This window comes from Ptiloglossa arizonensis, chromosome 5 (assembly GCF_051014685.1).
Source record: "Ptiloglossa arizonensis isolate GNS036 chromosome 5, iyPtiAriz1_principal, whole genome shotgun sequence".
Lineage (NCBI taxonomy): Eukaryota > Metazoa > Arthropoda > Insecta > Hymenoptera > Colletidae > Ptiloglossa > Ptiloglossa arizonensis.
The window spans coordinates 18,520,256-18,535,646 of record NC_135052.1 but is presented as its reverse complement, the minus strand read 5'-3'; the positions used below and the strand labels follow the sequence as shown (position 1 = coordinate 18,535,646).

At 28.9% G+C, this 15,391-nt stretch overlaps 6 protein-coding genes and 1 long non-coding RNA gene across 14 annotated transcripts; 4 read left to right on the top strand and 3 right to left on the bottom strand.

Annotated features, from left to right (window-relative positions):
• Window positions 1-11: 11 nt before the first annotated feature.
• On the bottom strand, window positions 12-1,446 carry Prosbeta2 (Proteasome beta2 subunit). The gene is made up of 4 exons (XM_076311921.1): window positions 1,308-1,446; window positions 887-1,066; window positions 472-787; window positions 12-379 (listed from the first exon to the last, which is right to left on the bottom strand). Exons 1-4 carry the CDS (start codon window positions 1,367-1,369, stop codon window positions 104-106), a joined length of 834 nt encoding a protein of 277 aa, XP_076168036.1. The 5' UTR covers window positions 1,370-1,446; the 3' UTR covers window positions 12-103.
• Window positions 1,447-1,686: 240 nt separating this feature from the next.
• Cdc6 (Cell division cycle 6) lies at window positions 1,687-4,133 on the bottom strand. Of its 2 annotated transcripts, XM_076311617.1 has the most exons (5): window positions 4,026-4,133; window positions 3,540-3,951; window positions 2,541-3,458; window positions 2,251-2,462; window positions 1,687-2,176 (listed from the first exon to the last, which is right to left on the bottom strand). In XM_076311617.1, the coding sequence occupies exons 2-5, from the start codon at window positions 3,817-3,819 to the stop codon at window positions 1,943-1,945; spliced, it is 1,644 nt and encodes a 547-aa protein (XP_076167732.1). In that variant the 5' UTR covers window positions 3,820-3,951; window positions 4,026-4,133; the 3' UTR covers window positions 1,687-1,942. The 2 variants fall into 2 exon arrangements, with proteins under 2 accessions (XP_076167732.1, XP_076167731.1); XM_076311616.1 differs by having other exon boundaries at window positions 3,540-4,125.
• Window positions 4,134-4,432: 299 nt separating this feature from the next.
• On the top strand, window positions 4,433-5,359 carry LOC143147153 (uncharacterized). Its single transcript, XR_012992183.1, has 3 exons — window positions 4,433-4,572; window positions 4,878-4,963; window positions 5,203-5,359. It is a non-coding gene; the product is annotated as an uncharacterized LOC143147153 (long non-coding RNA).
• A 197-nt stretch (window positions 5,360-5,556) lies between these two features.
• Window positions 5,557-6,606, top strand: Rsfs312 (ribosomal silencing factor RsfS-like protein, 312). The gene is made up of 3 exons (XM_076311765.1): window positions 5,557-5,893; window positions 6,004-6,264; window positions 6,351-6,606. The coding sequence occupies exons 1-3, from the start codon at window positions 5,563-5,565 to the stop codon at window positions 6,545-6,547; spliced, it is 789 nt and encodes a 262-aa protein (XP_076167880.1). The 5' UTR covers window positions 5,557-5,562; the 3' UTR covers window positions 6,548-6,606.
• A 371-nt stretch (window positions 6,607-6,977) lies between these two features.
• Window positions 6,978-9,914, top strand: LOC143146833 (uncharacterized). Of its 2 annotated transcripts, none has more exons than XM_076311521.1 (5): window positions 6,978-7,365; window positions 7,586-8,056; window positions 8,132-8,334; window positions 8,425-8,564; window positions 8,647-9,914. In XM_076311521.1, the coding sequence occupies exons 2-5, from the start codon at window positions 7,692-7,694 to the stop codon at window positions 9,550-9,552; spliced, it is 1,614 nt and encodes a 537-aa protein (XP_076167636.1). In that variant the 5' UTR covers window positions 6,978-7,365; window positions 7,586-7,691; the 3' UTR covers window positions 9,553-9,914. The 2 variants fall into 2 exon arrangements, with proteins under 2 accessions (XP_076167636.1, XP_076167635.1); XM_076311520.1 differs by having other exon boundaries at window positions 6,978-7,370.
• A 176-nt stretch (window positions 9,915-10,090) lies between these two features.
• LOC143147395 (uncharacterized) lies at window positions 10,091-12,371 on the bottom strand. Of its 6 annotated transcripts, XM_076312627.1 has the most exons (5): window positions 11,711-11,923; window positions 11,521-11,608; window positions 11,013-11,450; window positions 10,800-10,940; window positions 10,091-10,720 (listed from the first exon to the last, which is right to left on the bottom strand). In XM_076312627.1, the coding sequence occupies exons 3-5, from the start codon at window positions 11,436-11,438 to the stop codon at window positions 10,427-10,429; spliced, it is 861 nt and encodes a 286-aa protein (XP_076168742.1). In that variant the 5' UTR covers window positions 11,439-11,450; window positions 11,521-11,608; window positions 11,711-11,923; the 3' UTR covers window positions 10,091-10,426. The 6 variants fall into 6 exon arrangements, with proteins under 6 accessions (XP_076168742.1, XP_076168746.1, XP_076168745.1 ...); XM_076312631.1 differs by lacking the exons at window positions 11,521-11,608; window positions 11,711-11,923 and adding an exon at window positions 12,231-12,371; XM_076312630.1 differs by lacking the exons at window positions 11,521-11,608; window positions 11,711-11,923 and adding an exon at window positions 12,156-12,220.
• Window positions 12,320-14,968, top strand: Rnmt (RNA guanine-7 methyltransferase). The gene is made up of 7 exons (XM_076312623.1): window positions 12,320-12,837; window positions 12,925-13,126; window positions 13,348-13,604; window positions 13,765-13,946; window positions 14,047-14,256; window positions 14,332-14,537; window positions 14,624-14,968. Exons 1-7 carry the CDS (start codon window positions 12,523-12,525, stop codon window positions 14,701-14,703), a joined length of 1,452 nt encoding a protein of 483 aa, XP_076168738.1. The 5' UTR covers window positions 12,320-12,522; the 3' UTR covers window positions 14,704-14,968.
• The last annotated feature ends 423 nt before the right edge of the window (window positions 14,969-15,391 follow it).

Below are 15,391 nucleotides of genomic sequence, written 5' to 3'. Positions count from 1 at the left end.
ATAAGACCGAATTCCTGCTACTTCAAATATCATAGTTAAGACTTTATTTGATAAAAATTCACATATCATCCGAACTTAAGCTTCAAACCATTTTATGCACATTTCAAGATGAAGTATCCATTGGTTCTTCTGCAATTCTGCGAATACTTTCCTCCTCAACGACTAGAGGATGAACTGTTGTATTAAGTGTAGCAGTGGTACCACGTTTATATCGATAAGATATTTGACGTTGACCCTTAACATTAGCAACATCATAAGGTCGTAAATAATCAACCGAACCCTTACGTATAACGCACAAATCTACATTGGAACCAGAAGCCAAATCATTAAACACACCACCGCGCACAGCATCTGCTACAAGTTTTTTAGCTTCCTCTTCCTAAACACATTTTAACACAAAATTTAAGTATATTATTTATAAGTGAAGTATATATATATATATATATACACACAAATGTTACATGTCCTTACTGTCATGTCAGGTTTCCATCTACTTTCAAATATAGCCATGGCAGCTAATGATCCTGTACCCATGCTAGTATACATGTGCTTGTCTGTTGATCCATGAGGATAAATACAATATAAATGTGGTCCACCTAAATCATAACCTCCTAATATCAGAGCAGCTCCAATATTACCCTGATAACGAAACAATAACTGTTTGATCATCGCATTAGCAGTGCAAACAGGTACCAAACGACCAGTATTTAAGCGATGTAATTCTAATTGACTGGATATCATTTGATTGGTCATTTCAGTATCAGCAGCAGTTCCTGCACCACAACAACTTTAAAACAATAATCAATTAACTTTCTATCATCTAATATTATAACAAGAATTATAAATTATTATTGTTTATAATTACTATTAATTTCAATACACTTACTACATATTTTCTGCAAGAAAATGAATTTTGCTGCAGTTTTTATCAGCAACTATAGTATCTTCTGTTGCTCTTGTATCACCGCCAAGAACCACTCCATCCTTGTAAATAATTCCAGCAATAGTTGTCCCTGTTTTAACAGCTTTAGGTACTTGATACCCTTTCTTTACCAAAAAGTTGTTTCTAAAAAAAACATATAGCTAAACGAAATTGATGATTTTATCATTTCTACGCAATTTTGTAACTATGTCACGAAATTGCGAAATGAAATTTATTAAAGAAAATAGAAATTAGTAAAAAATGACGCAGCAATATTAAACCGCAATGGGTTATGTACAGTGAAATGTTATTTTCCGGCTTCATCATTATATATGTAATTGATACGAGTTTTCATCGATAATAAAACTTTATAACAGTGAATTACCTTTGACAAAGATCGAAAGAAAATCCAGGTTCAGGAATTTGAGGCACAAGTACCGAAGACATAATTTAAAGTTTTTACACTCTTAACACTATCGGAAAGAACACAGTAATGAGGAGCGTTTTCACAAATATGACGCTTGCCAGAAGATGGCAGTTTCAGCGTATACCATTTATATTTGAATTACACACATACAGTTAAATATATGGACAAACACATTATACTTATTGTTTTTTATATATAAATGGATTAAAATAAGAACAAAATGAAATAAAAGGATGCATTTATTAAAAATTAAAAATAACAAATGTTCATTTAATAAAATACAAAACAAAAACATTTTGTCTTGATACAAAAAGTATTTTGGAAAAATCCAAGATTATTTAACATTATAGTGGGTACAAACTTTGAATAGTACTTTCATGCTACATAGATTACTACATAAATTGCTATGCGTCAAAAACAATAACCATGACTAAACAATTGTAAAAACACATGCTGATGTATAACATACATACTACTTCAGAATTTTTATCAAGCATTGCTATAAAAATAAACTACACTTCCTGCTATTTTACACTTATGCTTAATAACATAACATTCGCCCTAACAAATTGCAAAAATTTCTATAAATATATTTATAAGCAAGTTACATCGTTAATAATTTCTGCCATCATATTTTTATCTTGTAAAGCCGCATCTAGTTCTTCCTGATCCCATTCCAAGTTTACTTTTGACAAACGAGGCTCTTTTTTAGTCGTCAATTTTAAAATACCCCTAGTTTCTATCAGCAAACATAAACTTATAAATTCAGAACCATCAACAGCATGGATATTTCGCTTGTTGCAAACCTTCTTGTAGACCTCATGCAACTAAAACATAATTATAATAATGTAAATTGCAATTAAATTTCCACTTGTAAATATTTGTGTATTTGCAAATTTACCCTGCCCACTGTCACATCTCTACTTCGTCCCCTATTTAAAATAAGTAGGAATGAACATAATAACAATTTTTGTTGCAAAGGAAATATATTTTCTTCTTTTTCAATATTTTGAGTTCCTCCATAAACACCATTTAAAACTCTAATCACATCCTTTAAATCTACTGGCTTTTCGGTCAAAGATTGTTGCTTTTTGGGACTGCCAATATTTGTCTCTATAATTAAAATTCATTTTTGTAAAAAATAACAATTTACTTTCAATTTTGTTTCTACAGTTAATAAGCAAAACATACCATTATTGTTTGTGGGTTGTAAAACTTGTACTAATTTTTGAGACTCTGCAAGCTCTATTACTCTTCTACTGATATCCAGCGCTCTCCTAATATCCCCAGAAATAGCAGCAACTTTTCCAGCTAACAGCTGTATTGCAGTTCCAGTAAATAAATCAGATACATCTGCTTTGCTTAATCGTTTAGATATTATGTTACATATTTGTTGTTTTGTATATGGTGGAAAATGCATTAACTTTGGTTTCCATTCACACCTAGCTTGTAATCTAGGCAATATCCTATCTGTTAAATCTAAAGCATTAGCAATACCAACCAAAAGAAGTTTTGAATTGTGTATTGATGGCCATTCAAAAATAGAATATAAAACAGACTGTTTTTTACTTTCTAGTTGATCTAATTCGTCTAAAATTAAGAGCAACATTTTGTGCTTGGAAATTAAATATTTCTCAATAGTTGTTTTGCCATTTTTTCCAGCAGATAGCCCCAACTCTTGAATGATCTTTGCATAAATTGCAGCAGCAGATTTCATGGTTGTACAATTAATGTAAACTACTTTAAACTGTGACTTAAATTCAGGTTTTAGGATGAGTTTTGAAAGACATGCTGTTTTTCCAGTCCCTGGAGGTCCAGAAACATACAAGGAACCTGATCTTTCAGTCTTTAAATGATCTTCCATATATTCTTGTAATGTAGCTAATTCTTTTTCTCTACCAGGTAAAGTATCAGTTACTGAGCTATGTAAAGCTTTACGAGCATTGCGATATTTTTCTGAACCAAACAATTTTTTGGGAGTTAGTTTTTCTTCCCTGACTGGTGATGATATTAAATTTAAATTGTTTAAAAGAGTAGAGGGTGTTGAAGGAGATGTTGGCAATGATTTTTCTATCCTCTTTTGTTTTGGAGGTGTGGAGCCATGATCCTCTAAAACAAATACATGTTAATTTTTCACACATAATGTACGATTACAAAATTTATCAGTAATAAGAAGCTTCAATAACACACCATTAGATTCACTAGTCTTCCGAGCACGCCGTGGAGTTCGAACGACCGTACCTTTACCACAGTTTTCTACATTATTTTTCATCAATGCATTTTCCACGTCTGAATCTGAATCTGATTCACTACTACTAAAGGTAATGACCTTTTTTACTCTAGGAGTATACTTATATAAAGAATCTCTAGCAGTTGCGCCAGTAAAATCTTGTTTCGAAGCAATATTTTTAGATCCATAAAATGAACATTTCTTGCGTATATTAAATGGAATTGTTTGAATATTTGTCATTTTTATACAGTTTTCTAGCACTCGAATTATTTTCAGGTAAAAATTTAATTCTTCACAAAAAAAGATTTTCCCTTTCTTAGAAACAATATTTCTAAAATAAACCTTTTGACATGTTCCGTATTACTTATTAACCTACAACACGTTCATCTGTCGCAATGTAATTGTTTACAAATTTTTTTCGGAAACAATTTAAATTAAACACTTACTAATGTTACTATCTTAAACTCAAATAATAAAATTAATTTCTTGTTTCATTTATTATATTTTTACGACAAAGTATCTTCGTACACTACGCAACAAGTGCTGTCTGCCACAATTTTTCGCGGGAAATTGCTTTGAACGCGGGAAATTGGGAAGTGTGTGAAACAAGAACAGTAAACATGAATTTCGCGCGCAAATAATCGTATTTAAAAAATATAACGTATTAATTCAAGATAATACGCAATAAAATGTATTATACAAGAATCAATTAATATTTTAGGCAATGTCATAAAATAAAACGTTTATTTCATTATGTATATTTTATATTATTTAAGTTAATACAGTATACTTAAGGTATGCCTATATACAATTTCTAAGCCCTCTGGATTCAAATTTACGCACTACAAAGTACAACGTTTCCGGGCTTCGGTAGAAACAAGCGTTTATCTTCCATATTGGTTTTGGAAGCCGAAGAGACAGATTCGAAGTCCGCATTAATCGAGATATTCTAGAGTAATCTAGAAATCTCATAAACCCAAGATGAGAGCGAAGGTAAATTTTGATTAATATTTCTTGTCAATCTCAGTATTTCTTGCGCTAAACGTTTTATTGCGTGTTTTTGAAATATTGAAACATACATCGTATATTGCGTACTATATGCGTGGTTTCTTGATAAGGTTATAAATGCAACCTTTCATTTACAAGAATTAGCTCTCCTTAATATCTTTAAAACTTATTTAAGTTTTTAATCCTTTTCAATGATTAAAAAATTTTAATTTATGTGCTTATACGTATTACAGAAAATGATGAATAAGATTGTAAAAAAAGATTAACCAAGATTTACTTCCAATTTTCAGTGGCGAAAGAAGAGGATGCGCAGGCTAAAGCGCAAAAGGAGGAAGATGCGTGCGAGGTCTAAATAAATTTTATATCTATGATCTCTGTAAGTATATATTGTATTATTAAATTCAGTTGAATTCTGTGTTATAACAATTTTTGGGTAATTTTATTAAACTGTAAATATGTAGTTTCCTAATGGTTATTTTCTCATTTCATTCATAATATTAAAATTTAATATATGATCATTTTTATGATAAAGAAAGCTTCATTATATCTTTAAATTTTATAAACATTTCTAAACTAATTTTTTCACTTATTAAAGTTATTAAATATTTGTTTCAGCTATAGGAATAACATCAGTTCCAACAGAAAGTTCGATCCATGAAAATAATGTCGCACCAACAATTTGACAACTACTTCTATTGTTTCTATATAGAGAGAGTTACATTTGATTAATGTACGTGTTTTGCACGATTAAATAAACTGATTATTCAAAATATATGCAAACCTTGTTTCTTTACCCTGTTCAAAATTGAAGTTAAGAAATTCTATTAATAAGAAACTGATATAATATCAAATACGACGCAATTTATTATTAATAACGTGTCATACGTATTTGACTTATATAGTATGTTACTATGATAATATTTGTATAATTCAATATACAAGTGTAAACATAACCTTACGTGACGTGTATACAAAATGAGAAGTCGTTTATTATCAAATTTATTACAAACAAGAAAATTATTCCATGAATATTTAAAACCTTGTACTAGTAATATAATAACATGTTCTCAATTGAAACTAGTTACAAAATTCTCAACTTATAATATAAAAAAGCCCAAAGATGATGAAAATGTACATAATAGTTCACATAACCTAAACGATTTAATAAGTTCCAAATATAAAGTTTTTGATGACAAAGATTCAGAAATTATTCTTGACATTAATGAGAAACAAGAAACTATTAATTTGGAAACTTTAATAAGTGATGAGAAATATTTTGATCCATATGAGGGAATAAATTTGAAACGTAAGTTTAAGTAAAACAGTTGTATACTATCATGTATTATATTTATTACATTTAAATATTTAACATTAATTTCTTCTACAACAAGAACTAGTAATAAAATTACTTATTAGGTGGTATAAATGGTGTGTTTGAAATTGAAGAACTTGTATCACTATTGCAAAGGGACAATGCTAAAAACATCTTTGTGGCTTTCGTACCTCCTGAATTGTCCTATGTCAATTACATAGTCATTGTAACAGGCAACTCACAAAAACATATGCTAGCTCTTGCTACTTTTATTCGTAAGGTATATAAATTAAAAAAATACAAAACAGATTGGATACCAAAAATTGAAGGGGAAAAATCAAAGGATTGGATAGCTTTAGACTTAGGTTTATATATTTTATATTTGTATTTGACAATCATGACATATTGATAGAGTAATTGAATATTAATATTTATTCTATTTATTCTTTAGGAAACATTGCATTGCATATTTTTTCAAAATCTGCCAGATTAGTGTATGATCTGGAAACTTTATGGTCAATTGGTCGTGATTATGATGATAAGAATAAAAATCCAGTAGAAGATATTATGGAGCAATACAATACAATTTTGTTAAATATAAAACCCATTGAGGAAAATGATGAAATTGATAAGAGCAATAATAAATAAAATTATATTCGTAATGTACATTGTATTGCCACTTTAAATAAATGAATAAGATAACAAGTTAATAATATTGTTTAATTTATAATTCTATTTTATAATAAATTTACAATCAACATTTAAAGATCTTTTAATATAATTATAAGTATTTTAAAAAGACAATTGATTGTACAGTTGCAAAGTTATTATATTTAAAATTTTCATATTTGTAAAAATTGTATGTATTATACATACAATAAATCTTGATTCACTTTTTCATGCAAAAAGAAAATTTTAATAAACAAATAGTAAAGTTAAACACAATTTTTATGCGACTATGCTTAAAATGTTTAAACTACGCATGTGTAATTCACGTTTCTGGCGACATAAAGAAAAGTTCCTACCATACCCCTTATCCCATTCGTTTAATGATTGTCTTTCTGAAGCAATTCGTTCAGACAGCGTCCATATCTAAAGACGCTTATCACGGATCAGCAAAATGGAATCTTATCGAAATATCTACTCATACACTTTCACGCGCTGACTAATCATTCAAATATACGTACTTGCTTTGCCTCGTTTCGATTCAAGTTGACGAATTTAGTTTTAAATTTCTCGTGTCGATCAGAACGTGATTACAGTAATCTTTGTTCTGTACCACTTTTCACGAACGATATTGGCATACCTGAATTTCATTTGTTGTTTATAATATAAAAACAAATCTTTGTGTAACTTCAAAAAGTAATATCTTTTATTAGTAACATAACTGTACAATTGAATTCATGGTAAAAATATAATTTTTTCTCTTGTGATTGGGAGAACAATTAATTTTCAACGATATTTGGGTAATGTATGTAAATTTTTAAAAGAGCATTTAGTTTTTTTCACTTAAAAAGAGCTTTTGTCGTATATCTTTTTTACTAGAAATGTTACAATTTTTTATTAATTTACGAAAATCAATTTTTAAATATTGTTTAGTCAATTAATTTGAAATTATAATGAATCGTTTCCTGGTATTAAAGGTATATAACAAATTTTATATAAATTTTGTCATTTTTATTTCAGCTAATTATATGAATATTTCAAGATATTTAAAAAAACATCTCTATTGGGGAGATATGTACAAACAAATAAAATAAAATGTTGTAAAAAATTCATGTAATCTCAGAAAATGGCAAGCAATTCAGATTCAATTTGTCAAAAAAAGTCCACTCGTTTCCTACAAGTTCCTTTAAGACCAACTGAACAGATTTATCTTGTCTTCTTAACCCCAACATTGATTGCCTGTGCTACATATATAATTCACTTTTCTGCTGACTTGGTAGTCGCAATACAACATTTTAAAGAATATAATCCTATATGGGGATGTTGTACTATTGGTTTTATGTATGCACCAGCAATTACATACTTTATACTGACTGTTTCGAGGCCAGATTGGTGGATGACAGATGATGATAAATTGACAAAAGGTGTCTTTGGTTGGTTTTGCCTTCAATTTTGTCAATTGATTGGCTTTGTTTTATTTTCACTCTATAGGTATTCTCATTTTATTTTCAGTGCTAATAACAATATTAATGGTTTTTATTCGATTATTTAATAATTTTTTTCTAGATATGCAGGTCTCATAGTGCTTTCTGTGGATGCTATTATTTTATCTGGGAAAGAGAGAACAAAGACTTTAAGTATAGCAGCTGCTCCTGCAGCTATAGAATTATACTTTTTTTTACAAGCGTGGTTTCAGGCAGCTCCTCAAGCAATCTTTCAAACACATTTACTTTTTCGTGAAGCACCGCTTCAACGGAGTCATCAATCTGGTACCTTAGTCATATTATGTATACTGTAATTAAAATTACTTTGTAAATATAAAAGTGTCAACCGTAATAATTGATCTGATCTGTTTATAGTGGTTATAAAGGTGCTTTCCATTCTTATGTCCATTGTGATACTTGCCATTCAAACTACCTCTTTTCAAAGATTTGAAAGCCAACGTATTAATGGTAGAAAATTACCATGGGCAATGTGGTTAAAAAAATATTGTGTTCAGGTATTTTACTATAAAATGTTCTATGCTTACAATATTAGAGTATTTTACACATTTAAAATACATATTTAACTTTTATAATTAGGAACTATGTGATCTCGAAGAAAGAGCTCCTTTAAAGTTACCTGATATGAAAGGAGAAGACACTGAGCATGCAATAGATTCAACAGAAGAATCTGAAAGACATAAAGAATCTATGATAATTGAAAATGAGGATAAGGAACAATTTGATCACCATGCTTCTTTAGACCGTCAAGTATCTGTAACACCTCCATTACCACCAAAAAATGTGCATATTATACCACCTCCAACTCCTTTACGTGGAATTACCACTGTTGCACCATTGCCTGTCCCAGATGTACCAGCTCCACCAAGACCAGATTCTATTTGCACAATTATCGAACCTCTGGAATCTACGAAAGTACTTACTAAGCAAATGTCTATTACAGAATCAAAAAAAAAAGGAGACAATTCACAAACTTTAAAGGTTCCGCAACGAAGATATTCAAAAAAAGGTTTAGAAGAAGATGATCCTGTAGGCAAATTTTTATGCTTTCTATGGTGGTTTTTTTTTATTTTAGCACGTATACTTACTATTGCTGTATCCTATGAATTTTATCCACTTTATTTATATATTGTGCTTAGCATACATTATGGTATCATGTTGACATACCTCTTTTATTATGCAAAATATTATGATATTATAACTTTCTTTGTTAATTTGTGGTTGGGATTAGTTTATATATTTAGTTTGATTGAATATAGAATCAAATTTAAGTATGCAGACAAATGGATGTTACCATACTATGTTTTTGTACTACTACAAAATACATTTCTAACATTAGTTTGGTACTTTTATGCAGACTGGGATGGATTTTGGTATTCTTATGTATTTTATGTAATTTTTGCAAGTATGATACTTTGTGTTCTATCAACCACAATTTATTGCGCTTTACTTAAACCAAAGAAGCGTAGAATATATAGCAGTTGACAAACAATTAAGACTATTTCATGGTAAAAGATTCATTGAAATGTGATTTTATAAATGCTTTAATCTATTCCTAAACATTGCATTAACATTATCTTTTTTCATATTTATGCGAACTTTGTTCAACTACAAAGTAGGTGTATTAAAAAATTGTTACGTAGTAACAAGATAATGGAGTAAATGATATAATTACAATTATAATTTACAATAGAATTTTTTTACGTGAAATTAGATATAATGAGGACTGATTGTTAGGTAATATGTTAAAATTGTATTCATCATACATTACTATAAATTACAGGTAGCTATATTTATGTAATATTTATAGAAAAATGATCCGTCTAAAAAACTTTTACAAATAGTTACTATATTCGGCAGCATTTTCTCTTATCTGCGAATTTTATACTTGTACAGTAATATTTACAGTACTATGCATTTATATACAGAAATAATTCTACATACCTATATGAATACTTATAAGTATTAATATATATATATATATATATATATATATATATCTTTCAATCTGTGTTTTCATTGTTGAAGACTTTGTATACATTAAATACAAATACTTATTTTGTAGTAATATTTGAGTAGAGGTTTATTAGAAACCATATACTTTCGCGGCATTCATGAAATGAACTAAAAAATATATTCATAAAATACATCACATTATTTATATCTGACTGTCTTACCTTGACAGAAAAACCACTTTAAAATTACTAATATTGCAGTGATGTAATAAGATAACATTTATAAAGAAATGTTAATAAATCTGACTTGATAAAAATATATGTTTTCTTATACACCCATTCAATCATATTCACAACATTCACTTACACACACAGATGTTCTTTGGACAAGAAAAATGCTTATCTCATACATGTATGTTAGAATCCCTATGAAGATTTCCCAATTGTGCTTCAAACAGAATGTCATTTAATAATTTTTCAGCTATAATCCTTTGATCTAATCTCATATTTCTAAGTTTTGCTGCTACATTTCGTCCAATTGCATCAAACTCATCTTCCATGAAAAATGAATTGTTGTGCGATATTTTTAAAAGATCAGTATTTTCAGCTTCTTCTGATTTACGTCTACGAATTAATGGAGATTCTGTCCATTCATTAGGTTGATCATATGTTTCTTCATTTCCTGGTTGACATTCTTCCTAGATAAATATACTCTTACATTTTAACAAAACTCCAAATCTTATTTTATGACATTAACTTCACAAATAATACACTTACAGTTTTGTAACATTTTCTATATCCTCGTTTTGTTCTGACTAGTTCTGGACATTTATCAGCTGATAAGTCAATATATACAATTGCAGGTTTTCTTTGATTTGATTTACATTTAATTTTATCAACCATAAAAGGATGTACCCTCTGGAGAACACTTAAATTAATAAACATGAAATAACTAAGTCAAAATTTAAATAGTCTAAAATAATATCTTACTTTAATATGACTTAAAAAATTTCCTGTAGACTTCAAATTTCCGTTTAAATGCTTTTGGCACTGTAAACATCGAACTGTGACATTAGTATCTTCTACTCTAATTACTGTAAAAAACTCTCCATCAAGAATAGCTGGTAGTCGAATTGGAGTAAGAGTCATGCTTTGCTGAGTATTTGATTGAATCGGAGAAATTTGATTAGGTTGATCTTGCTGATGTGGTTGTGGCTCTTGCTGTTGTTGATGCAAAGTAGACGTTTCATGATTTTCTTGATTTTCTACTTCTATAGTTTGAGAGGGAACCTGTCCACTCACTGTTTGAGATACTTCTCTTTGTTGGTTCGTAGCATCAATCATGCATGTATCAAAGGATTCAATCTTTGTTTCGTACCTTTGCGTGGGAAATGTGTCCATGGTCTTGTGATACATGCAAAGTTCACTCTACAAATAAGTAATCTAGTTAAAATGTTTAATAATTTCAATAAACTTTACATAAATAATATTTAAGTACCTGAAAAAAAATGAGAAACCATAATTTTTACTGACAACAAAGCAAAATACTATTGTTTATCTTGGTTTCTTATTGAATTTTAGATAAGCTGTTAGATAAGGATGTCGTTAATACATACACATAACAAATCTAGATCAGATAATAGATGAGACCGTGCAGTTCGCGTTATAGAAATTTAATGTTCACTTACCAACTTCAAAAATTAAAGCTATATTAATATAATGTGTAAATTTCCTTTTGTACAATACAAAATATTCTCACAATGATAAAATATTCGATTCATTTCTTCAAATATTATAGACATATGTTTTAAGTTCGGCAAAGTGTGCTGATTTAAAAGCTATTATGAGATATGTGTGCGAAAGTCAAATACTTGGCAGCACTGTAGTAAATAAACATATCAAAAAGTTTCATTACGATTTGAACAAATTTTAATATACAACTAATGAATTTTATTATTGAGTCCCCTCAATGTTTTTCATGAAAAACTAACGCATTATATACGTACAAAATATATTGTATTAGATGTTTTTGTCATGTATGTCAAATATTTTATATTCAACGTAGTTCTTTAATTTACTAATTAAAAATGATAATAGCTCCTATAAAAAAATAATATTACACATATCACTCACATAATTACCATTAAAAACTTCATGCGTAAATTAACAAATTTATATGTAACATTAGCGGAAAGATATTCGGCTAACCTTTATAGATTGCAGGGTATTTTTGTGAAATATAAATCACGTTGTCAGCATTGGTAATACCGGTTCGTTGCATTGGAAATAAAGCAATGTTGAAGAACTGTAGGCACTACAGTCACTGCAGTACAGCGTGCGTGATTTCTTGTAAGAGGTTTGTTTTTATTTGAACCTGGATTACTGTGATGATTCGTAAACGGGTGTTTATAGTGCAACATCCACTAGTGTACGCAAGCATTCATTAAGATAATACATAAAGTAGATTCCATATTTTCGCGAAATTGTTTCCGATATCGAAATGTCTGCACCTTGTCTTGAAGCAACAAAGGAGGCCAAAGAAAAACAAGATGCAGTATCACCAGAGCAAAGCACTACAAACTTATCAGTTGGGACAAGTTCACAGACATCCTGTTCAAAAAGAAAACAAGAACATGAAATAAATGACAAAAACTATGATGCAGTATCATCAGAGCAAGACACTACAAACTTATCAGTTGGAACAAGTTCACAGACATCCTGTTTAAAAAGAAAACACGAACATGAAACAAATGACAAAAACTACTTGCAATCTAAAAAAAAAACAAAGCATTCTCCAGATCCAGAATCATCTAAGGTAGCAAAATATGATATACATTCTTTGAGTATTTTATATGTCTATTAAATAATATTTCCTTAATCAAATATAATGTCTAAATTGCAGCTTAACAATACTCCTTCCGATTTATCTTCCGGCAGCAGTAGAGAAAAGAAAGAACCTTGTAAAACAGATTTGCGCAATGACAATACACAATTAGTTGCAGAATATTATAATTCATTACCAAATAAAAGTCTTGCAGCCAGAAATCAAAGTCGCATCTTATATATGAGAAATTTCAATAATTGGATTAAAAGCATGCTTATATGTAAGATTCCAATTCATACATACACACACACACACATATATATATAAATATATATATATATATATATATATATATATATATATATATATATATATATATATATATATGTACATATGTATAAATACATATAGATGTGTGTATACGTGTACATGTATATATATATCACACATTTGTATGCGTGTGTGCAAACAAATCTATAACAGAGAAAACTTCATTTGCAGCTGAATATCTTGATAAGATTAAACAGGATAAAGTACATGGATCTTCTTTAAAGGTAATAGATCTGTGTTGTGGAAAGGGAGGAGATTTACCTAAATGGAAAAAAGGAAATGTATCACATGTAATTTGTGCTGATTTGTCTGATATATCTGTTGAACAATGTCAACATCGATATAATGATTTATTGAATAGAAGTTCTAACAGTTGGGGATTTGACCCTGTTTTCACTGCTGAATTTGTAATAGCTGATTGTACCAAGGTATTTGTTCCTAATATCTTATACATTTTCAAGAATATTTAATAAGACGTAAATAATAAAAGATAAAAAGTAAACCATGTAACATAATCGATATTGTGAAATGTCATATATACTTTTATTATACGCTTTGTCAATGGAAGTTGATTATAAAGAGTTTCAGGTTCAATTAAGGAAAAAATATAAGGATCCCAGTATACAAATTGATTTGGTCAGTTGCCAATTTGCATTCCATTATTGCTTTGAATCATTGCAACAAGCAGAGTGTATGATGAAAAATGCTAGTGAATGTCTTAGGACAGGAGGTTACTTTATTGGAACTATTCCAGATGCATACGATATAGTGTATGTTTATTTCTTAATATACCAACAACAATATTTTTATTTTATGTACTTATCTTAAATTTTCGTAAGAATTTGTTTAAAAATTCAATCCTTTAATCAGTTCTAGGTGGCAAAAGTATGATGATAATAAATTTGGAAATGATGTTTATAACATAGAATTTCTATGTGACAAAGTGAAACCACCGCTTTTTAATGCTAAATACAACTTTCACCTGGATGGTGTTGTTGATTGCCCAGAATTTCTTGTTCATTTACCTACTCTTTGTAAACTAGCTGCAAAATTTGGTTTAGAGTTAGTAATGTTTGAAAGGTAAAGAAAGTTTTAATGAAGTCATGTATTTAAAGTTGCATAAAACAGAGATTTTTATTTATTATTTAATTATAGATTTGATAACTATTATGAACGAATAAAAGATGAAGGTAGATTGTTACTTGGTAAAATGCAAGCTTTAGAAACTTATCCGCCATATCATGGGGTGCCACTTCTTGGCCAACCTGGGCAAGATTATCAGCATGCCATACAGTACATGCAAAATTTACCGGATCATCGTAAGATTGGTACTCTGTCCAAAGCTGAATGGGAAGTTACTTGTTAGTATGAGGAATAATTCTACATTTATATATGAAAATATCAATGATTGTTATCCTTTAATGTTGATTATTTTATTTGTTTGTAGCATTGTATGCTGTATTTGCCTTTCAAAAAATGAAAATGGTGAGGAACAGCGAAGGAAAGCCAGAATATGTAAAATTATAAGAATTAGGAGCTCATTAGGAATTAAAAATTAGGAATAGTTTAGAAATTACGAGTTTAACAAAATTATGATTATTGACTTTATATTGTACAAACTATAGAATTACATACGTGTATGACTATAGTATTCAGTCAGTGATATTTTATATAATCTTTTTTTAATGAGTTTCAACAATACATCGTGCATAATAGTTGAATCTATTATACATTTTCATCTGTATAACTGTCTGTATAAAATATGACTTATATAAACTGTTTATATATCTGATCACTGTTTATATAAAGTTGAAATTAAATAATTCAGTACTGTCGCTTGTACAATAACATAAGATGATTGTATAAAGTATTTAACACATATTTCTATCTGTTTAATAATTTTAAATATATCCATTTAAAACAGAAAATCATTTACTAGATACGACTTACATCTACAGATTTTTCAAGACATGAAATTTTGACATGTGTTATAGGGTCAAAATTTATTGTTTATTTTAATTTTTATAAAAAACAAATGCCGCTATTAATGTACACTACTGATGTACTAATGTATCAATTCACTTTTTCGTACAATAAAAAGTAACGCAAAAATTTTATGGCAATAATCACTGAAGACTTTACTGCGCCATCGCAAATTTAACATTTAATTCGTTAAATTTATATGAAATGAGTTGGCCTTGCCTATGCACACACA

Coding starts and splice junctions, on each gene's coding strand:
- Prosbeta2 (XM_076311921.1), bottom strand. CDS start 1,369: ATGTCTTCGGTACTTGTGCCTCAAATTCCTGAACCTGGATTTTCTTTC. Junction 1,067..1,307: donor TCTTTCGATCTTTGTCAAAG/GTAATTCACTGT, acceptor TGTTTTTTTTAG/AAACAACTTTTTGGTAAAGA. Junction 380..471: donor GATGGAAACCTGACATGACA/GTAAGGACATGT, acceptor AAATGTGTTTAG/GAAGAGGAAGCTAAAAAACT.
- Cdc6 (XM_076311617.1), bottom strand. CDS start 3,819: ATGACAAATATTCAAACAATTCCATTTAATATACGCAAGAAATGTTCA. Junction 2,463..2,540: donor ACAACCCACAAACAATAATG/GTATGTTTTGCT, acceptor TTTTAATTATAG/AGACAAATATTGGCAGTCCC. Junction 2,177..2,250: donor GAGATGTGACAGTGGGCAGG/GTAAATTTGCAA, acceptor ATTATGTTTTAG/TTGCATGAGGTCTACAAGAA.
- Rsfs312 (XM_076311765.1), top strand. CDS start 5,563: ATGAGAAGTCGTTTATTATCAAATTTATTACAAACAAGAAAATTATTC. Junction 5,894..6,003: donor TGAGGGAATAAATTTGAAAC/GTAAGTTTAAGT, acceptor ATTACTTATTAG/GTGGTATAAATGGTGTGTTT. Junction 6,265..6,350: donor TTGGATAGCTTTAGACTTAG/GTTTATATATTT, acceptor TTTATTCTTTAG/GAAACATTGCATTGCATATT.
- LOC143146833 (XM_076311521.1), top strand. CDS start 7,692: ATGGCAAGCAATTCAGATTCAATTTGTCAAAAAAAGTCCACTCGTTTC. Junction 8,057..8,131: donor GTTTTATTTTCACTCTATAG/GTATTCTCATTT, acceptor ATTTTTTTCTAG/ATATGCAGGTCTCATAGTGC. Junction 8,565..8,646: donor TAAAAAAATATTGTGTTCAG/GTATTTTACTAT, acceptor TTTTATAATTAG/GAACTATGTGATCTCGAAGA.
- LOC143147395 (XM_076312626.1), bottom strand. Junction 10,941..11,012: donor ATTTTTTAAGTCATATTAAA/GTAAGATATTAT, acceptor AGTGTTCTCCAG/AGGGTACATCCTTTTATGGT. Junction 10,721..10,799: donor ATAGAAAATGTTACAAAACT/GTAAGTGTATTA, acceptor ATATTTATCTAG/GAAGAATGTCAACCAGGAAA.
- Rnmt (XM_076312623.1), top strand. CDS start 12,523: ATGTCTGCACCTTGTCTTGAAGCAACAAAGGAGGCCAAAGAAAAACAA. Junction 13,605..13,764: donor TAATAGCTGATTGTACCAAG/GTATTTGTTCCT, acceptor AAAGAGTTTCAG/GTTCAATTAAGGAAAAAATA. Junction 14,257..14,331: donor GAGTTAGTAATGTTTGAAAG/GTAAAGAAAGTT, acceptor ATTTAATTATAG/ATTTGATAACTATTATGAAC.